We start from the raw sequence: 22,574 nt of genomic DNA on the forward strand, positions 1-22,574 counted from the left end.
TCCATCTAAAATGTCAATAAAATTCTGAATCTGTTTTTAAAAAGGGGAGAGTTTACCATGACTTGTAAAGAACTAAATTTAATCTGGTTTAGTGATTCGGGATTTTTTTCTTACGTCTGTGTAGATATTAGTTCCCCAAACTTGGCCTTTGTTTTTCAGACATCCTGCTGGGCACATGACTCTAAAGAAGAAAAGTGAACTGTGTTGTCAATTTCAATGATCACCACAAATATCAACATATTTAAAACATTTACTATTAATAATATCTTTAAATACTTTTAAAAGTGACCAACTTTCTTTAATAACATTTTGCAACCTATATGATAATAGAAAATTTGAATTTTAATATCATCATTTTGGTTACTTTAACTTAATTTTATGCCAAACATATTTCACTTCTAAAATAAATCTATTAGAGTATTGTTTATATTTATAATCCTTTTTCTTAGAAAGAAAAGACTTAACAAAAATAACTTACATTGCAACTGGATCAGGTATCTGTCTGGCTGCCATGTCACATGGAGATTGAACTAGAATAACAGAAGTCATTTAACCAATTTTCCAGTTTAAATAATGTTTTGAAAATGTTTGCATTACTTTTAGGATCTACAATATTTGAAAAAGTTGTTTTTATCATGGTGTCTTTACTTGGATTTATATACATCTTTATGTAAAGACAAGATACCTCTAAGTGTTCAACACAAAAGTTAATGTTATGTCTGATTCAATTTTAAAGTAAAGAGCTTAATATATTTGAATTTACTTTATTAAATCAGGGAAACATCTCGTGTTGATTACCAGTTGAAGTTAGCTTGTGAAAACATTTGAGTATTAACATGTTCTGGGTATTTTTTTTAAAGAAACGCAGCATGAAAAAAGGAGGATCACTTTTTAAATAGATCAAGGATGTTGATTATTAACAGTCCAAATCCATATAAGGTTTTCAAATGCATTCACAACACGTTAACACCCCATGAATACTGTAAAGGCACAATTTAATATCAATATTCTAAAGCATAATTTTCCAATAACTATTTATGTGAGTTTTCAGATTTTCTAAATTCATTAGTATTAACGTATAGAAAATCTTTGTGGCTGTCTTGATTAATCTATAGTTTTCTTTGTAAAAGTATATTGAGCATTCCTACATTACATGCTATTAAAGGCAGTTTGTTTTTATTTAATAGGAATTATACAATGAACTTTCAATTAGAATAAAATACTTCAATTACCATATCTCATATTTGTATTTTTAAACATTGGGAGTGAGCTTAAATTACTTCTATTTCCAAATAAAACAAAACAGCAACACAAAAATAAATAATAAGATCATAAATATTTTAGTAAATTTCAATCAAGCCTGTGTAACTAATCTTATTAGTTTAAAAGAGAACTATAATAGGACTGGAATTAAAGGAACATCAACTTTTGTGGTCTTTAGGTGTGAAGGCTTTTTTATGGTGCTACATGGGAGATTATTTAATAAATACATTCAATCTGCTTTTCAATCAACACCATAGATCTAATGAAAAATACCTGATGGCAGACGTGAGGGTGGTTGTTGAGTAGATGTAGTTGGGACATCAGGAACTTCTTCAGAAGATTCTGGTTTCTTGCTTGGTGATGAATCTAATGTACGGAGTACAAATGAAGCAGTCCAACGTCCATACCTAGTTGTTTTCACTCCATTTCTTATAGATTCCTCATAGTTGTCTTGACCTGGCTTTTTCTCCATTATCATAGCTCCTCCTTCATCTGTGATTACTCCTAAATGGATTCCAGCTCGGCAAATTGATGAGTCCTATGGAAAAATAATACTCATAAAGTGAGAACATATCTTCTGTTGTTAAAGTGATGGTAAACTTGCCTTGTTTTAAAATCTGATCTGGAATGTTAGTGATATTTTAGATGGAGTTTCATTCATTAGTTGTAATGAAGATGCTCTATAACTTGCTTTTTAATTTAGATATTAAATTCAAATGCCCCTTGCTCCACTATCTACTTCAAAATTAAATTTTCTGAAAGCTTATGGTTTGAATTGTTGTCAGTCAGCGGTTTCCCAATATGGCACTTTTTTTGTAGCTAGTGCACTGATTGGAGAACAAATCAAAGTTTTAGCTCACAGAAAAATGTACTTTTAAAGTAGGCGGCGGAGCACATTAAATTTAAATATCATATCTATATTTAAAAAAAGATTATAGTGCATCTTTATTACAATTGATGACTAAAACTCCATCTAAAATGTCAATAAAATTCTGAATCTGTTTTTAAAAAGGGGAGAGTTTACCATGACTTGTAAAGAACTAAATTTAATCTGGTTTAGTTATTCTGGATTTTTTTCTTACGTCTGTGTAGATATTAGTTCCCCAAACTTGGCCTTTGTTTTTCAGACATCCTGCTGGGCACATGACTCTAAAGAAGAAAAGTGAACTGTGTTGTCAATTTCAATGATCACCACAAATATCAACATATTTAAAACATTTACTATTAATAATATCTTTAAACTCTTTTAAAATTGACCAACTTTCTTTAATAACATTTTGCAACCTATATGATAATAGAAAATTTGAATTTTAATATCATCATTTTGGTTACATTAACTTAATTTTATGCCAAACATATTTCACTTCTAAAATAAATCTATTAGAGTATTGTTTTTATTTATAATATTTTTTCTTAGAAAGAAAAGACTTAACAAAAATAACTTACATTGCAACTGGATCAGGTATCTGTCTGGCTGCCATGTCACATGGAGAATGAACTAGAATATCAAGAAAAGGCGTCTTATATAACTTACATTTTAAAATGATTAGACTAAATGAAGGTTAGAAACGTAGATATTTCTACAGTTTCTGTACATTGAAAACTTTTTTTGTCTGTAGAAGTCATTTAACCAGTTTTCCAGTTTAAATAATGTTTTGAAAATGTTTGCATTACTTTTAGGATCTACAATATTTGAAAAAGTTGTTTTTATCATGGTGTCTTTACTTGGATTTATATACAATTTTATGTAAAGACAAGATACCTGTAAGTGTTCAACACAAAAGTTAATGTTATGTCTGATTTAATTTTGAAGTAAAGAGCTTAATATTTTTGAATTTACGTTATTAAATCAGGGAAACATCTTGTGTTGATTACCAGTTGAAGTTAGCTTGTGAAAACATTTGAGTATTAACATGTTCTGGGTATTTTTTTGAAAGAAACGCAGCATGAAAAAAGGAGGATCACTTTTTAAATAGATCAAGGATGTTGATTATTAACAGTCCAAATCCATATAAGGTTTTCAAATGCATTCACAACATGTTAACACCCCATGAATACTGCAAATGCACAATTTAATATCAATATTCTAAACCATCATTTTCCAATAACTATTTATGTGAGTTTTCAGTTTTTCTAAATTCATTAGTATTAACGTATAGAAAATCTTTGTGGCTGTCTTGATTAATCTATAGTTTTCTTTGTAAAAGTATATTGAGCATTCCTACATTACATGCTATTAAAGGCAGTTTGTTTTTATTTAATAGAAATTATACAATGAACTTTCAATTAGCATAAAATACTTCAATTACCATATCTCATATTTGTATTTTTAAACATTTGGAGTTAGCTTAAATGTTTTCTATTTCCAAATAAAACCAAACAGCAACACAAAAATAACAAATAAGATCATAAATATTTTAGTAAATTTCAATCAAGCCTTTGTAACTAATCTTATTAGTTTAAAATAGAACTAAAGTAGGACTGGAATAAAAGGAACATCAACTTTTGTGGTCTTTAGGTGTGGAGGCTTTTTTTATGGTGCTACATAGGAGATTATTTAATAAATACATTCAATCTGCTTTTCAATCAACACCATAGATCTAATGAAAAATACCTGATGGCAGACGTGAGGGTGGTTGTTGAGTAGATGTAGCTGGGACATCAGGAACTTTTTCAGAAGATTCTGGTTTCTTGCTTGGTGATGAATCTAATGTACGGAGTACAAATGAAGCAGTCCAACGTCCAAACCTAGTTGTTTTCACTCCATTTCTTATAGATTCCTCATAGTTGTCTTGACCTGGCTTTTTCTCCATTATCATAGCTCCTCCTTCATCTGTGATTACTCCTAAATGGATTCCAGCTCGGCAAATTGATGAGTCCTATGGAAAAATAATACTCATAAAGTGAGAACATATCTTCTGTTGTTAAAGTGATGGTAAACTCGCCTTGTTTTAAAATCTGATCTGGAATGTTAGTGATATTTTAGATGGAGTTTCATTCATTAGTTGTAATGAAGATGCGCTATAACTTGCTTTTTAATTTAGATATGAAATTCAAATGCCCCTTGCTCCACCATCTACTTCAAAATTACATTTTTCCGAAAGCTTATGGTTTGAATTGTTGTCAGTCAGCAGTCTCCCAATATGGCACTTTTTTTTTGTAACTAGTGCACTGATTGGAGAACAAATCAAAGTTTTAGCTCACAAAAAAATGTACTTTTAAAGTAGGCGGCGGAGCGCATTAAATTTAAATATCATATCTATATTTAAAAAAAGATTATAGTGCATCTTTATTACAATTGATGACTAAAACTCCATCTAAAATGTCAATAAAATTCTGAATCTGTTTTTAAAAAGGGGAGAGTTTACCATGACTTGTAAAGAACTAAATTTAATCTGGTTTAGGGATTCAGGATTTTTTCTTACGTCTGTGTAGATATTAGTTCCCCAAACTTGGCCTTTATTTTTCAGACATCCTGCTGGGCACATGACTCTAAAGACGAAAAGTGAACTGTGTTGTCAATTTCAATGATCACCACAAATATCAACATGTTTAAAACATTTATTATTAATAATATCTTTAAATACTTTTAAAATTGACCAACTTTCTTTAATAACATTTTGCAACCTATATGATAATAGAAAATTTGAATTTTAATATCATCATTTTGGTTACTTTAACTTAATTTTATGCCAAACATATTTCACTTCTAAAATAAATCTATTAGAGTATTGTTTTTATTTATAATCTTTTTTCTTAGAAAGAAAAGACTTAACAAAAATAACTTACATTGCAACTGGATCAGGTATCTGTCTGGCTGCCATGTCACATGGAGATTGAACTAGAATAACAAGAAAAGGCGTCTTATATAACTTAAATTTTTAAATGATTAGACTAAATGAAGGTTAGAAATAAAGATATTTCTACAGTTTCTGTACATTGAAAACTTTTTTTGTCTGTAGAAGTCATTTAACCAGTTTTCCAGTTTAAATAATGTTTTAAAAATGTTTGCATTACTTTTAGGATGTACAATATTTGAAAAAGTTGTTTCTATCATGGCGTCTTTACTTGGATTTATATACATCTTTATGTAAAGACAAGATACCTGTAAGTGTTCAACACAAAAGTTAATGTTATGTCTGATTCAGTTTTGAAGTAAAGAGCTTAATATTTTTGAATTTACTTTATTGAATCAGGGAAACATCTCGTGTTGATTACCAGTTGAAGTTAGCTTGTGAAAACATTTGAGTATTAACATGTTCTGGGTATTTTTTTTAAAGAAACGCAGCATGAAAAAAAGGAGGATCCCTTTTTAAATAGATCTAGAATGTTGATTATTAACAGTCCAAATCCATATAAGGTTTTCAAATGCATTCACAACACGTTAACACCCCATGAATACTGCAAAGGCACAATTTAATATCAATATTCTAAACCATAATTTTCCAATAACAATTTATGTGAGTTTTCAGATTTTCTAAATTCATTAGTATTAACGTATAGAAAATCTTTGTGGATGTCTTGATTAATCTATAGTTTTCTTTGTAAAAGTATATTGAGCATTCCTACATTACATGCTATTAAAGGCAGTTTGTTTTTATTTAATAGGAATTATACAATGAACTTTCAATTAGCATAAAATACTTCAATTACCATATCTCATATTTGTATTTTTAAACATTGGGAGTGAGCTTAAATGACTTCTATTTCCAAATAAAACAAAACAGCAACACAAAAATAACAAATAAGATCATAAATATTTTAGTAAATTTCAATCAAGCCTGTGTAACTAATCTTATTAGTTTAAAAGAGAACTAAAGTAGGATTGGAATTAAAGGAACATCAACTTTTGTGGTCTTTAGGTGTGGAGGCTTTTTTTATGGTGCTACATAGGAGATTATTTAATAAATACATTCAATCTGCTTTTCAATCAACACCATAGATCTAATGAAAAATACCTGATGGCAGACGTGAGGGTGGTTGTTGAGTAGATGTAGTTGGGACATCAGGAACTTTTTCAGAAGATTCTGGTTTCTTGCGTGGTGATGAATCTAATGTACGGAGTACAAATGAAGCAGTCCAACGTCCAAACCTAGTTGTTTTCACTCCATTTCTTATAGATTCCTCATAGTTGTCTTGACCTGGCTTTTTCTCCATTATCATAGCTCCTCCTTCATCTGTGATTACTCCTAAATGGATTCCAGCTCGGCAAATTGATGAGTCCTATGGAAAAATAATACTCATAAAGTGAGAACATATCTTCTGTTGTTAAAGTGATGGTAAACTCACCTTGTTTTAAAATCTGATCTGGAATGTTAGTGATATTTTAGATGGAGTTTCATTCATTAGTTGTAATGAAGATGCGCTATAACTTGCTTTTTAATTTAGATATGACATTCAAATGCCCCTTGCTCCACCATCAACTTCAAAATTACATTTTTCCGAAAGCTTATGGTTTGAATTGTTGTCAGTCAGCGGTCTCCCAATATGGCACTTTTTTTTGTAGCTAGTGCACTGATTGGAGAACAAATCAAAGTTTTAGCTCACAGAAAAATGTACTTTTAAAGTAGGCGGCGGAGCGCATTAAATTTAAATATCATATCTATATTTAAAAAAAGATTATAGTGCATCTTTATTACAATTGATGACTAACAGGCCCATTTATCAAAGGTCTTGCGGACCTGATCAGGTCCGCAAGACCTCGCTAAATGCGGAGATCAATACGCTCTCCGCATTTAACATTGCACCAGCAGCTCACAAGAGCTGCTGGTGCAACGCCGCCCCCTGCTGACTCGCGGCCAATCGGCCGCCAGCAGGGAGCTGTCAATCAACCCGATCGTATTCGATCGGGTTGATGTCTGGCGATTCCTGTCCGCCTGTTCAGAGCAGGCGGACTGGTTTTTGGAGCAGCGGTCTTTTGACCGCTGCTTCATAAGTTGTGTTTCTGGCGAGTCTGAAGACTCGCCATAAACACGGCCCTTCAAGCTCCATACGGAGCTTGATAAATGGGCCTGCTAAACTCCATCTAAAATGTCAATAAAATTCTGAATCTGTTTTTAAAAAGGGGAGAGTTTACCATGACTTGTAAAGAACTAAATTTAATCTGGTTTAGGGATTCAGGATTTTTTCTTACGTCTGTGTAGATATTAGTTCCCCAAACTTGGCCTTTATTTTTCAGACATCCTGCTGGGCACATGACTCTAAAGACGAAAAGTGAACTGTGTTGTGAATTTCAATGATCACCACAAATATCAACATGTTTAAAACATTGATTATTAATAATATCTTTAAATACTTTTAAAATTGACCAACTTTCTTTAATAACATTTTGCAACCTATATGATAATAGAAAATTTGAATTTTAATATCATCATTTTGGTTACTTTAACTTAATTTTATGCCAAACATATTTCACTTCTAAAATAAATCTATTAGAGTATTGTTTTTATTTATAATCTTTTTTCTTAGAAAGAAAAGACTTAACAAAAATAACTTACATTGCAACTGGATCAGGTATCTGTCTGGCTGCCATGTCACATGGAGATTGAACTAGAATATCAAGAAAAGGCGTCTTATATAACTTAAATTTTAAAATGATTAGACTAAATGAAGGTTAGAAATGTAGATATTTCTACAGTTTCTGTACATTGAAAACTTTTTTTGTCTGTAGAAGTCATTTAACCAATTTTCCAGTTTAAATAATGTTTTGAAAATGTTTGCATTACTTTTAGGATCTACAATATTTGAAAAAGTTGTTTTTATCATGGTGTCTTTACTTGGATTTATATACATCTTTATGTAAAGACAAGATACCTGTAAGTGTTCAACACAAAAGTTAATGTTATGTCTGATTCAGTTTTGAAGTAAAGAGCTTAATATTTTTGAATTTACTTTATTAATCAGGGAAACATCTCGTGTTGATTACCAGTTGAAGTTAGCTTGTGAAAACATTTGAGTATTAACATGTTCTGGGTATTTTTTTTAAAGAAACGCAGCATGAAAAAAGGAGGATCACTTTTTAAATAGATCAAGGATGTTGATTATTAACAGTCCAAATCCATATAAGGTTTTCAAATGCATTCACAACATGTTAACACCCCATGAATACTGCAAAGGCACAATTTAATATCAATATTCTAAACCATAATTTTCCAATAACTATTTATGTGAGTTTTCAGATTTTCTAAATTCATTAGTATTAACGTATAGAAAATCTTTGTGGCTGTCTTGATTAATCTATAGTTTTCTTTGTAAAAGTATATTGAGCATTCCTACATTACATGCTATTAAAGGCAGTTTGTTTTTATTTAATAGGAATTATACAATGAACTTTCAATTAGCATAAAATACTTCAATTACCATATCTCATATTTGTATTTTTAAACATTGGGAGTGAGCTTAAATGACTTCTATTTCCAAATAAAACAAAACAGCAACACAAAAATAACAAATAAGATCATAAATATTTTAGTAAATTTCAATCAAGCCTGTGTAACTAATCTTATTAGTTTAAAAGAGAACTATAGTAGGACTGGAATTAAAGGAACATCAACTTTTGTGGTCTTTAGGTGTGAAGGCTTTTCTTATGGTGCTACATGGGAGATTATTTAATAAATACATTCAATCTGCTTTTCAATCAACACCATAGATCTAATGAAAAATACCTGATGGCAGACGTGAGGGTGGTTGTTGAGTAGATGTAGTTGGGACATCAGGAACTTCTTCAGAAGATTCTGGTTTCTTGCTTGGTGATGAATCTAATGTACGAAGTACAAATGAAGCAGTCCAATGTCCATACCTAGTTGTTTTCACTCCATTTCTTATAGATTCCTCATAGTTGTCTTGACCAGGCTTTTTCTCCATTATCATAGCTCCTCCTTCATCTGTGATTACTCCTAAATGGATTCCAGCTCGGCAAATTGATGAGTCCTATGGAAAAATAATACTCATAAAGTGAGAACATATCTTCTGTTGTTAAAGTGATGGTAAACTCGCCTTGTTTTAAAATCTGATCTGGAATGTTAGTGATATTTTAGATGGAGTTTCATTCATTAGTTGTAATGAAGATGCGCTATAACTTGCTTTTTAATTTAGATATGAAATTCAAATGCCCCTTGCTCTACCATCTACTTCAAAATAAAATTTTTCTGAAAGCTTATGGTTTGAATTGTTGTCAGTCAGCAGTCTCCCAATATGGCACTTTTTTTGTAGCTAGTGCACTGATTGGAGAACAAATCAAAGTTTAGCTCACAGAAAAATGTACTTTTAAAGTAGGCGGCGGAGCGCATTAAATTTAAATATCATATCTATATTTAAAAAAAGATTATAGTGCATCTTTATTACAATTGATGACTAAAACTCCATCTAAAATGTCAATAAAATTCTGAATCTGTTTTTAAAAAGGGGAGAGTTTACCATGACTTGTAAAGAACTAAATTTAATCTGGTTTAGTGATTCTGGATTTTTTTCTTACGTCTGTGTAGATATTAGTTCCCCAAACTTGGCCTTTGTTTTTCAGACATCCTGCTGGGCACATGACTCTAAAGAAGAAAAGTGAACTGTGTTGTCAATTTCAATGATCACCACAAATATCAACATATTTAAAACATTTACTATTAATAATATCTTTAAACTCTTTTAAAATTGACCAACTTTCTTTAATAACATTTTGCAACCTATATGATAATAGAAAATTTGAATTTTAATATCATCATTTTGGTTACATTAACTTAATTTTATGCCAAACATATTTCACTTCTAAAATAAATCTATTAGAGTATTGTTTTTATTTATAATCTTTTTTCTTAGAAAGAAAAGACTTAACAAAAATAACTTACATTGCAACTGGATCAGGTATCTGTCTGGCTGCCATGTCACATGGAGATTGAACTAGAATATCAAGAAAAGGCGTCTTATATAACTTAAATTTTAAAATGATTAGACTAAATGAAGGTTAGAAACGTAGATATTTCTACAGTTTCTGTACATTGAAAACTTGTTTTGTCTGTAGAAGTCATTTAACCAGTTTTCCAGTTTAAATAATGTTTTGAAAATGTTTGCATTACTTTTAGGATCTACAATATTTGAAAAAGTTGTTTTTATCATGGTGTCTTTACTTGGATTTATATACAATTTTATGTAAAGACAAGATACCTGTAAGTGTTCAACACAAAAGTTAATGTTATGTCTGATTTAAGTTTGAAGTAAAGAGCTTAATATTTTTGAATTTACGTTATTATATCAGGGAAACATCTCGTGTTGATTACCAGTTGAAGTTAGCTTGTGAAAACATTTGAGTATTAACATGTTATGGGTATTTTTTTGAAAGAAACGCAGCATGAAAAAAGGAGGATCACTTTTTAAATAGATCAAGGATGTTGATTATTAACAGTCCAAATCCATATAAGGTTATCAAATACATTCACAACACGTTAACACCCCATGAATACTGCAAAGGCACAATTTAATATCAATATTCTAAACCATAATTTTCCAATAACTATTTATGTGAGTTTTCAGATTTTCTAAATTCATTAGTATTAACGTATAGAAAATCTTTGTGGCTGTCTTGATTAATCTATAGTTTTCTTTGTAAAAGTATATTGAGCATTCCTACATTACATGCTATTAAAGGCAGTTTGTTTTTATTTAATAGGAATTATACAATGAACTTTCAATTAGCATAAAATACTTCAATTACCATATCTCATATTTGTATTTTTAAACATTGGGAGTGAGTTTAAATGACTTCTATTTCCAAATAAAACAAAACAGCAACACAAAAATAACAAATAAGATCATAAATATTTTAGTAAATTTCAATCAAGCCTGTGTAACTAATCTTATTAGTTTAAAAGAGAACTAAAGTAGGACTGGAATTATAGGAACATCAACTTTTGTGGTCTTTAGGTGTTAAGGCTTTTCTTATGGTGCTACATGGGAGATTATTTAATAAATACATTCAATCTGCTTTTCAATCAACACCATAGATCTAATGAAAAATACCTGATGGCAGACGTGAGGGTGGTTGTTGAGTAGATGTAGTTGGGACATCAGGAACTTCTTCAGAAGATTCTGGTTTCTTGCTTGGTGATGGATCTAATGTACGGAGTACAAATGAAGCAGTCCAACGTCCATACCTAGTTGTTTTCACTCCATTTCTTATAGATTCCTCATAGCTGTCTTGACCTGGCTTTTTCTCCATTATCATAGCTCCTCCTTCATCTGTGATTACTCCTAAATGGATACCAGCTCGGCAAATTGATGAGTCCTATGGAAAAATAATACTCATAAAGTGAGAACATATCTTCTGTTGTTAAAGTGATGGTAAACTCGCCTTGTTTTAAAATCTGATCTGGAATGTTAGTGATATTTTAGATGGAGTTTCATTCATTAGTTGTAATGAAGATGCGCTATAACTTGCTTTTTAATTTAGATATGAAATTCAAATGCCCCTTGCTCTACCATCTACTTCAAAATTAAATTTTTCTGAAAGCTTATGGTTTGAATTGTTGTCAGTCAGCAGTCTCCCAATATGGCACTTTTTTGTAGCTAGTGCACTGATTGGAGAACAAATCAAAGTTTTAGCTCACAGATAAATGTACTTTTAAAGTAGGCGGCGGAGCGCATTAAATTTAAATATCATATCTATATTTAAAAAAAGATTATAGTGCATCTTTATTACAATTGATGACTAAAACTCCATCTAAAATGTCAATAAAATTCTGAATCTGTTTTTTAAAAGGGGAGAGTTTACCATAACTTCTAAATAACTAAATTTAATCTGGTTTAGTGATTCGGGGATTTTTTCTTACATCTGTGTAGATATTAGTTCCCCAAACTTGGCCTTTGTTTTTCAGACATCCTGCTGGGCACATGACTCTAAAGAAGAAAAGTGAACTGTGTTGTCAATTTCAATGATCACCACAAATATCAACATATTTAAAACATTTACTATTAATAATATCTTTAAGTACTTTTAAAATTGACTAACTTTCTTTAATAACATTTTGCAACCTATATGATAATAGAAAATTTGAATTTTAATATCATCATTTTGGTTACTTTAACTTAATTTTGTGCCAAACATATTTCACTTCTAAAATAAATCTATTAGAGTATTGTTTTTATTTATAATCTTTTTTCTTAGAAAGAAAAGACTTAACAAAAATAACTTACATTGCAACTGGATCAGGTATCTGTCTGGCTGCCATGTCACATGGAGATTGAACTAGAATAACAAGAAAAGGCGTCTTATATAACTTAAATTTTAAAATGATTAGACTAAATGAAGGTTAGAAACATAGATATTTCTACAGTTTCTGTACATTGAAAACTTTTTTTGTCTGTAGAAGTCATTTAACCAGTTTTCCAGTTTAAATAATGTTTTGAAAATGTTTGCATTACTTTTAGGATCTACAATATTTGAAAAAGTTGTTTTTATCATGGTGTCTTTACTTGGATTTATATACATCTTTATGTAAAGAAAAGATACCTGTAAGTGTTCAACACAAAAGTTAATGTTATGTCTGATTTAATTTTGAAGTAAAGAGCTTAATATTTTTGAATTGATGTTATTAAATCAGGGAAACATCTCGTGTTGATTACCAGTTGAAGTTACCTTGTGAAAACATTTGAGTATTAACATGTTATGGGTATTTTTTTGAAAGAAACGCAGCATGAAAAAAGGAGGATCACTTTTTAAATAGATCAAGGATGTTGATTATTAACAGTCCAAATCCATATAAGGTTTTCAAATGCATTCACAACGTGTTAACACCCCATGAATACTGCAAAGGCACAATTTAATATCAATATTCTAAACCATAATTTTCCAATAACTATTTATGTGAGTTTTCAGATTTTCTAAATTCATTAGTATTAACGTATAGAAAATCTTTGTGGCTGTCTTGATTAATCTATAGTTTTCTTTGTAAAAGTATATTGAGCATTCCTACATTACATGCTATTAAAGGCAGTTTGTTTTTATTTAATAGGAATTATACAATGAACTTTCAATTAGCATAAAATACTTCAATTACAATATCTCATATTTGTATTTTTAAACATTGGGAGTGAGCTTAAATGACTTCTATTTCCAAATAAAACAAAACAGCAACACAAAAATAAATAATAAGATCATAAATATTTTAGAAAATTTCAATCAAGCCTGTGTAACTAATCTTATTAGTTTAAAAGAGAACTAAAGTAGGACTGGAATTAAAGGAACATCAACTTTTGTGGTCTTTAGGTGTGAAGGCTTTTTTTATGGTGCTACATGGGAGATTATTTAATAAATACATTCAATCTGCTTTTCAATCAACACCATAGATCTAATGAAAAATACCTGATGGCAGACGTGAGGGTGGTTGTTGAGTAGATGTAGTTGGGACATCAGGAACTTCTTCAGAAGATTCTGGTTTCTTGCTTGGTGATGAATCTAATGTACGGAGTACAAATGAAGCAGTCCAACGTCCATACCTAGTTGTTTTCACTCCATTTCTTATAGATTCCTCATAGTTGTCTTGACCTGGCTTTTTCTCCATTATCATAGCTCCTCCTTCATCTGTGATTACTCCTAAATGGATTCCAGCTCTGCAAATTGATGAGTCCTATGGAAAAATAATACTCATAAAGTGAGAACATATCTTCTGTTGTTAAAGTGATGGTAAACTCGCCTTGTTTTAAAATCTGATCTGGAATGTTAGTGATATTTTAGATGGAGTTTCATTCATTAGTTGTAATGAAGATGCTCTATAACTTGCTTTTTAATTTAGATATTAAATTCAAATGCCCCTTGCTCCACCATCTACTTTAAAATTAAATTTTCTGAAAGCTTATGGTTTGAATTGTTGTCAGTCAGCGGTCTCCCAATATGGCACTTTTTTTGTAGCTAGTGCACTGATTGGAGAACAAATCAAAGTTTTAGCTCACAGAAAAATGTACTTTTAAAGTAGGCGGCGGAGTGCATTAAATTTAAATATCATATCTATATTTAAAAAAAGATTATAGTGCATCTTTATTACAATTGATGACTAAAACTCCATCTAAAATGTCAATAAAATTCTGAATCTGTTTTTAAAAAGGGGAGAGTTTACCATGACTTGTAAAGAACTAAATTTAATCTGGTTTAGTGATTCAGGATTTTTTTTCTTACGTCTGTGTAGATATTAGTTCCCCAAACTTGGCCTTTGTTTTTCAGACATCCTGCGGGGCACATGACTCTAAAGAAGAAAAGTGAACTGTGTTGTCAATTTCAATGATCACCACAAATATCAACATATTTAAAACATTTACTATTAATAATATCTTTAAATACTTTTAAAATTGACCAACGTTCTTTAATAACATTTTGCAACCTATATGATAATATAAAATTTGAATTTTAATGTCGTCATTTTGGTTACTTTAATTTAATTTTATGCCAAACATATTTCACTTCAAAAATAAATCTATTAGAGTATTGTTTTTATTTATAATCTTTTTTCTTAGAAAGAAAAGACTTAACAAAAATAACTTACATTGCAACTGGATCAGGTATCTGTCTGGCTGCCATGTCACATGGAGATTGAACTAGAATAACAAGAAAAGGCGTCTTATATAACTTAAATTTTAAAATGATTAGACTAAATGAAGGTTAGAAACGTAGATATTTCTACAGTTTCTGTACATTGAAAACTTTTTTTGTCTGTAGAAGTCATTTAACCAGTTTTCCAGTTTAAATAATGTTTTGAAAATGTTTGCATCAATGTTTTTATCATGGTGTCTTTACTTGGATTTATATACATCTTTATGTAAAGACAAGATACCTCTAAGTGTTCAACACAAAAGTTAATGTTATGTCTGATTTAATTTTAGAAGTAAAGAGCTTAATATTTTTGAATTTATGTTATTAAATCAGGGAAACATCTCGTGTTGATTACCAGTTGAAGTTAGCTTGTGAAAACATTTGAGTATTAACATATTATGGGTATTTTTTTGAAAGAAACGCAGCATGAAAAAAGGAGGATCACTTTTTAAATAGATCAAGGATGTTGATTATTAACAGTCCAAATCCATATAAGGTTTTCAAATGCATTCACAACGTGTTAACACCCCATGAATACTGCAAAGGCACAATTTAATATCAATATTCTAAACCATAATTTTCCAATAACTATTTATGTGAGTTTTCAGATTTTCTAAATTCATTAGTATAACGTATAGAAAATCTTTGTGGCTGTCTTGATTAATCTATAGTTTTCTTTGTAAAAGTATATTGAGCAATCCTACATTACATGCTATTAAAGGCAGTTTGTTTTTATTTAATAGGAATTATACAATGAACTTTCAATTAGCATAAAATACTTCAATTACCATATCTCATATTTGTATTTTTAAACATTGGAAGTGAGCTTAAATGACTTCTATTTCCAAATAAAACAAAACAGCAACACAAAAATAAATAATAAGATCATAAATATTTTAGTAAATTTCAATCAAGCCTGTGTAACTAATCTTATTAGTTTAAAAGAGAAATAAAGTAGGACTGGAATTAAAGGAACATCAACTTTTGTGGTCTTTAGGTGTGAAGGCTTTTTTTATGGTGCTACATGGGAGATTATTTAATAAATACATTCAATCTGCTTTTCAATCAACACCATAGATCTAATGAAAAATACCTGATGGCAGACGTGAGGGTGGTTGTTGAGTAGATGTAGTTGGGACATCAGGAACTTCTTCAGAAGATTCTGGTTTCTTGCTTGGTGATGAATCTAATGTACGGAGTACAAATGAAGAAGTCCAACGTCCATACCTAGTTGTTTTCACTCCATTTCTTATAGATTCCTCATAGTTGTCTTGACCTGGCTTTTTCTCCATTATCATAGCTCCTCCTTCATCTGTGATTACTCCTAAATGGATTCCAGCTCGGCAAATTGATGAGTCCTATGGAAAAATAATACTCATAAAGTGAGAACATATCTTCTGTTGTTAAAGTGATGGTAAACTTGCCTTGTTTTAAAATCTGATCTGGAATGTTAGTGATATTTTAGATGGAGTTTTATTCATTAGTTGTAATGAAGATGCTCTATAACTTGCTTTTAATTTAGATATTAAATTCAAATGCCCCTTGCTCCACCATCTACTTCAAAATTAAATTTTCTGAAAGCTTATGGTATGAATTGTTGTCAGTCAGCGGTCTCCCAATATGGCACTTTTTTTGTAGCTAGTGCACTGATTGGAGAACAAATCAAAGTTTTAGCTCACAGAAAAATGTACTTTTAAAGTAGGCGGCGGAGCGCATTAAAGTTAAATATCATATCTATATTTAAAAAAAGATTATAGTGCATCTTTATTACAATTGATGATTAAACTCCATCTAAAATGTCAATAAAATTCTGAATCTGTTTTTAAAAAGGGGAGAGTTTACCATGACTTGTAAAGAACTAAATTTAATCTGGTTTAGTGATTCGGGGATTTTTTCTTACATCTGTGTAGATATTAGTTCCCCAAACTTGGCCTTTGTTTTTCAGACATCCTGCGGGGCACATGACTCTAAAGAAGAAAAGTGAACTGTGTTGTCAATTTCAATGATCACCACAAATATCAACATATTTAAAACATTTAATATTAATAATATCTTTAAATACTTTTAAAATTGACCAACTTTCTTTAATAACATTTTGCAACCTATATGATAATAGAAAATTTGAATTTTGATATCATCATTTTGGTTACTTTAACTTAATTTTATGCCAAACATATATCACTTCTAAAATAAATCTATTAGAGTATTGTTTTTATTTATAATCTTTTTTCTTAGAAAGAAAAGACTTAACAAAAATAACTTACATTGCAACTGGATCAGGTATCTGTCTGGCTGCCATGTCACATGGAGATTGAACTAGAATATCAAGAAAAGGCGTCTTATATAACTTAAATTTTTAAAATGATTAGACTAAATGAAGGTTAGAAATGTAGATATTTCTACAGTTTCTGTACATTGAAAACTTTTTTGTCTGTAGAAGTCATTTAACCAATTTTCCAGTTTAAATAATGTTTTGAAAATGTTTGCATTACTTTTAGGATCTACAATATTTGAAAAAGTTGTTTTTATCATGGTGTCTTTACTTGGATTTATATACATCTTTATGTAAAGACAAGATACCTGTATGTGTTCAACACAAAAGTTAATGTTATGTCTGCTTCAATTTTGAAGTAAAGAGCTTAATATTTTTGAATTTACTTTATTAAATCAGGGAAACATCTCGTGTTGATTACCAGTTGAAGTTAGCTTGTGAAAACATTTGAGTATTAACATGTTCTGGGTTTTTTTTTTAAAGAAACGCAGCATGAAAAAAGGAGGATCACTTTTTAAATAGATCAAGTATGTTGATTATTAACAGTCCAAATCCATATAAGGTTTTCAAATGCATTCACAACACATTAACACCCCATGAATACTGCAAAGGCACAATTTAATATCAATATTCTAAACCATAATTTTCCAATAACTATTTATGTGAGTTTTCAGATTTTCTAAATTCATTAGTATAACGTATAGAAAATCTTTGTGGCTGTCTTGATTAATCTATAGTTTTCTTTGTAAAAGTATATTGAGCAATCCTACATTACATGCTATTAAAGGCAGTTTGTTTTTATTTAATAGGAATTATACAATGAACTTTCAATTAGCATAAAATACTTCAATTACCATATCTCATATTTGTATTTTTAAACATTGGGAGTGAGCTTAAATGACTTCTATTTCCAAATAAAACAAAACAGCAACACAAAAATAAATAATAAGATCATAAATATTTTAGTAAATTTCAATCAAGCCTGTGTAACTAATCTTATTAGTTTAAAAGAGAAATAAAGTAGGACTGGAATTAAAGGAACATCAACTTTTGTGGTCTTTAGGTGTGAAGGCTTTTTTTATGGTGCTACATGGGAGATTATTTAATAAATACATTCAATCTGCTTTTCAATCAACACCATAGATCTAATGAAAAATACCTGACGGCAGACGTGAGGGTGGTTGTTGAGTAGATGTAGTTGAGACATCAGGAACTTCTTCAGAAGATTCTGGTTTCTTGCTTGGTGATGAATCTAATGTACGGAGTACAAATGAAGAAGTCCAACGTCCATACCTAGTTGTTTTCACTCCATTTCTTATAGATTCCTCATAGTTGTCTTGACCTGGCTTTTTCTCCATTATCATAGCTCCTCCTTCATCTGTGATTACTCCTAAATGGATTCCAGCTCGGCAAATTGATGAGTCCTATGGAAAAATAATACTCATAAAGTGAGAACATATCTTCTGTTGTTAAAGTGATGGTAAACTTGCCTTGTTTTAAAATCTGATCTGGAATGTTAGTGATATTTTAGATGGAGTTTTATTCATTAGTTGTAATGAAGATGCTCTATAACTTGCTTTTAATTTAGATATTAAATTCAAATGCCCCTTGCTCCACCATCTACTTCAAAATTAAATTTTCTGAAAGCTTATGGTTTGAATTGTTGTCAGTCAGCGGTCTCCCAATATGGCACTTTTTTTGTAGCTAGTGCACTGATTGGAGAACAAATCAAAGTTTTAGCTCACAGAAAAATGTACTTTTAAAGTAGGCGGCGGAGCGCATTAAAGTTAAATATCATATCTATATTTAAAAAAAGATTATAGTGCATCTTTATTACAATTGATGATTAAACTCCATCTAAAATGTCAATAAAATTCTGAATCTGTTTTTAAAAAGGGGAGAGTTTACCATGACTTGTAAAGAACTAAATTTAATCTGGTTTAGTGATTCAGGATTTTTTTCTTACGTCTGTGTAGATATTAGTTCCCCAAACTTGGCCTTTGTTTTTCAGACATCCTGCTGGGCACATGACTCTAAAGAAGAAAAGTGAACTGTGTTGTCAATTTCAATGATCACCACAAATATCAACATATTTAAAACATTTAATATTAATAATATCTTTAAATACTTTTAAAATTGACCAACTTTCTTTAATAACATTTTGCAACCTATATGATAATAGAAAATTTGAATTTTGATATCATCATTTTGGTTACTTTAACTTAATTTTATGCCAAACATATATCACTTCTAAAATAAATCTATTAGAGTATTGTTTTTATTTATAATCTTTTTTCTTAGAAAGAAAAGACTTAACAAAAATAACTTACATTGCAACTGGATCAGGTATCTGTCTGGCTGCCATGTCACATGGAGATTGAACTAGAATATCAAGAAAAGGCGTCTTATATAACTTAAATTTTTAAAATGATTAGACTAAATGAAGGTTAGAAATGTAGATATTTCTACAGTTTCTGTACATTGAAAACTTTTTTGTCTGTAGAAGTCATTTAACCAATTTTCCAGTTTAAATAATGTTTTGAAAATGTTTGCATTACTTTTAGGATCTACAATATTTGAAAAAGTTGTTTTTATCATGGTGTCTTTACTTGGATTTATATACATCTTTATGTAAAGACAAGATACCTGTATGTGTTCAACACAAAAGTTAATGTTATGTCTGCTTCAATTTTGAAGTAAAGAGCTTAATATTTTTGAATTTACTTTATTAAATCAGGGAAACATCTCGTGTTGATTACCAGTTGAAGTTAGCTTGTGAAAACATTTGAGTATTAACATGTTCTGGGTTTTTTTTTAAAGAAACGCAGCATGAAAAAAGGAGGATCACTTTTTAAATAGATCAAGTATGTTGATTATTAACAGTCCAAATCCATATAAGGTTTTCAAATGCATTCACAACACATTAACACCCCATGAATACTGCAAAGGCACAATTTAATATCAATATTCTAAACCATAATTTTCCAATAACTATTTATGTGAGTTTTCAGATTTTCTAAATTCATTAGTATTAACGTATAGAAAATCTTTGTGGCTGTCTTGATTAATCTATAGTTTTCTTTGTAAAAGTATATTGAGCATTCCTACATTACATGCTATTAAAGGCAGTTTGTTTTTATTTAATAGGAATTATACAATGAACTTTCAATTAGCATAAAATACTTCAATTACCATATCTCATATTTGTATTTTTAAACATTGGGAGTGAGCTTAAATGACTTCTATTTCCAAATAAAACAAAACAGCAACACAAAAATAACAAATAAGATCATAAATATTTTAGTAAATTTCAATCAAGCCTGTGTAACTAATCTTATTAGTTTAAAAGAGAACTATAGTAGGACTGGAATTAAAGGAACATCAACTTTTGTGGTCTTTAGGTGTGAAGGCTTTTCTTATGGTGCTACATGGGAGATTATTTAATAAATACATTCAATTTGCTTTTCAATCAACACCATAGATCTAATGAAAAATACCTGATGGCAGACGTGAGGGTGGTTGTTGAGTAGATGTAGTTGGGACATCAGGAACTTCTTCAGAAGATTCTGGTTTCTTGCTTGGTGATGAATCTAATGTACGGAGTACAAATGAAGCAGTCCAATGTCCATACCTAGTTGTTTTCACTCCATTTCTTATAGATTCCTCATAGTTGTCTTGACCTGGCTTTTTCTCCATTATCATAGCTCCTCCTTCATCTGTGATTACTCCTAAATGGATTCCAGCTCGGCAAATTGATGAGTCCTATGGAAAAATAATACTCATAAAGGGAGAACATATCTTCTGTTGTTAAAGTGATGGTAAACTCCCCTTGTTTTAAAATCTGATCTGGAATGTTAGTGATATTTTAGATGGAGTTTCATTCATTAGTTGTAATGAAGATGCGCTATAACTTGCTTTTTAATTTAGATATGAAATTCAAATGCCCCTTGCTCTACCATCTACTTCAAAATTAAATTTTTCTTAAAGCTTATGGTTTGAATTGTTGTCAGTCAGCAGTCTCCCAATATGGCACTTTTTTTGTAGCTAGTGCACTGATTGGAGAACAAATCAAAGTTTAGCTCACAGAAAAATGTACTTTTAAAGTAGGCGGTGAAGCGCATTAAATTTAAATATCATATCTATATTTACAAAAAGATTATAGTACATCTTTATTACAATTGATGACTAAAACTCCATCTAAAATGTCAATAAAATTCTGAATCTGTTTTTAAAAAGGGGAGAGTTTACCATGACTTGTAAAGAACTAAATTTAATCTGGTTTAGTGATTCAGGATTTTTTTCTTACGTCTGTGTAGATATTAGTTCCCCAAACTTGGCCTTTGTTTTTCAGACATCCTGCGGGGCACATGACTCTAAAGAAGAAAAGTGAACTGTGTTGTCAATTTCAATGATCACCACAAATATCAACATATTTAAAACATTTAATATTAATAATATCTTTAAATACTTTTAAAATTGACCAACTTTCTTTAATAACATTTTGCAACCTATATGATAATAGAAAATTTTAATTTTGATATCATCATTTTGGTTACTTTAACTTAATTTTATGCCAAACATATATCACTTCTAAAATAAATTTATTAGAGTATTGTTTTTATTTATAATCTTTTTTCTTAGAAAGAAAAGACTTAACAAAAATAACTTACATTGCAACTGGATCAGGTATCTGTCTGGCTGCCATGTCACATGGAGATTGAACTAGAATATCAAGAAAAGGCGTCTTATATAACTTAAATTTTTAAAATGATTAGACTAAATGAAGGTTAGAAATGTAGATATTTCTACAGTTTCTGTACATTGAAAACTTTTTTGTCTGTAGAAGTCATTTAACCAATTTTCCAGTTTAAATAATGTTTTGAAAATGTTTGCATTACTTTTAGGATCTACAATATTTGAAAAAGTTGTTTTTATCATGGTGTCTTTACTTGGATTTATATACATCTTTATGTAAAGACAAGATACCTGTATGTGTTCAACACAAAAGTTAATGTTATGTCTGCTTCAATTTTGAAGTAAAGAGCTTAATATTTTTGAATTTACTTTATTAAATCAGGGAAACATCTCGTGTTAATTACCAGTTGAAGTTAGCTTGTGAAAACATTTGAGTATTAACATGTTCTGGGTATTTTTTTTAAAGAAACGCAGCATGAAAAAAGGAGGATCACTTTTTAAATAGATCAAGTATGTTGATTATTAACAGTCCAAATCCATATAAGGTTTTCAAATGCATTCACAACACATTAACACCCCATGAATACTGCAAAGGCACAATTTAATATCAATATTCTAAACCATAATTTTCCAATAACTATTTATGTGAGTTTTCAGATTTTCTAAATTCATTAGTATTAACGTATAGAAAATCTTTGTGGCTGTCTTGATTAATCTATAGTTTTCTTTGTAAAAGTATATTGAGCATTCCTACATTACATGCTATTAAAGGCAGTT

The 22,574-nt window shown here is 29.9% G+C and overlaps 1 protein-coding gene across 1 annotated transcript in view; it reads right to left on the reverse strand.

The window, feature by feature from the left end:
* Positions 1 to 22,574, reverse strand: part of LOC128640692 (mucin-12-like) — a 195,408-nt gene that overhangs the window by 168,684 nt on the left and 4,150 nt on the right. Inside the window, exons 8-36 of the mRNA XM_053693121.1 lie at positions 21,773 to 21,824; positions 21,409 to 21,475; positions 20,600 to 20,864; positions 19,433 to 19,484; positions 19,069 to 19,135; positions 18,262 to 18,526; positions 17,095 to 17,146; positions 16,731 to 16,797; positions 15,924 to 16,188; positions 14,784 to 14,835; positions 14,420 to 14,486; positions 13,610 to 13,874; positions 12,442 to 12,493; positions 12,078 to 12,144; positions 11,269 to 11,533; positions 10,101 to 10,152; positions 9,737 to 9,803; positions 8,928 to 9,192; positions 7,761 to 7,812; positions 7,397 to 7,463; positions 6,222 to 6,486; positions 5,053 to 5,104; positions 4,689 to 4,755; positions 3,878 to 4,142; positions 2,710 to 2,761; positions 2,346 to 2,412; positions 1,537 to 1,801; positions 479 to 530; positions 115 to 181 (exon numbers count right to left, since the gene is read on the reverse strand). Coding sequence (XP_053549096.1) covers positions 115 to 181; positions 479 to 530; positions 1,537 to 1,801; positions 2,346 to 2,412; positions 2,710 to 2,761; positions 3,878 to 4,142; positions 4,689 to 4,755; positions 5,053 to 5,104; positions 6,222 to 6,486; positions 7,397 to 7,463; positions 7,761 to 7,812; positions 8,928 to 9,192; positions 9,737 to 9,803; positions 10,101 to 10,152; positions 11,269 to 11,533; positions 12,078 to 12,144; positions 12,442 to 12,493; positions 13,610 to 13,874; positions 14,420 to 14,486; positions 14,784 to 14,835; positions 15,924 to 16,188; positions 16,731 to 16,797; positions 17,095 to 17,146; positions 18,262 to 18,526; positions 19,069 to 19,135; positions 19,433 to 19,484; positions 20,600 to 20,864; positions 21,409 to 21,475; positions 21,773 to 21,824 — 3,575 coding nt within the window. The remainder of the gene's footprint in view (positions 1 to 114; positions 182 to 478; positions 531 to 1,536; positions 1,802 to 2,345; positions 2,413 to 2,709; positions 2,762 to 3,877; positions 4,143 to 4,688; positions 4,756 to 5,052; positions 5,105 to 6,221; positions 6,487 to 7,396; positions 7,464 to 7,760; positions 7,813 to 8,927; positions 9,193 to 9,736; positions 9,804 to 10,100; positions 10,153 to 11,268; positions 11,534 to 12,077; positions 12,145 to 12,441; positions 12,494 to 13,609; positions 13,875 to 14,419; positions 14,487 to 14,783; positions 14,836 to 15,923; positions 16,189 to 16,730; positions 16,798 to 17,094; positions 17,147 to 18,261; positions 18,527 to 19,068; positions 19,136 to 19,432; positions 19,485 to 20,599; positions 20,865 to 21,408; positions 21,476 to 21,772; positions 21,825 to 22,574) is intronic.

The sequence above is a fragment of the Bombina bombina genome, chromosome 10, assembly GCF_027579735.1.
Source record: "Bombina bombina isolate aBomBom1 chromosome 10, aBomBom1.pri, whole genome shotgun sequence".
Classification (NCBI taxonomy): domain Eukaryota; kingdom Metazoa; phylum Chordata; class Amphibia; order Anura; family Bombinatoridae; genus Bombina; species Bombina bombina.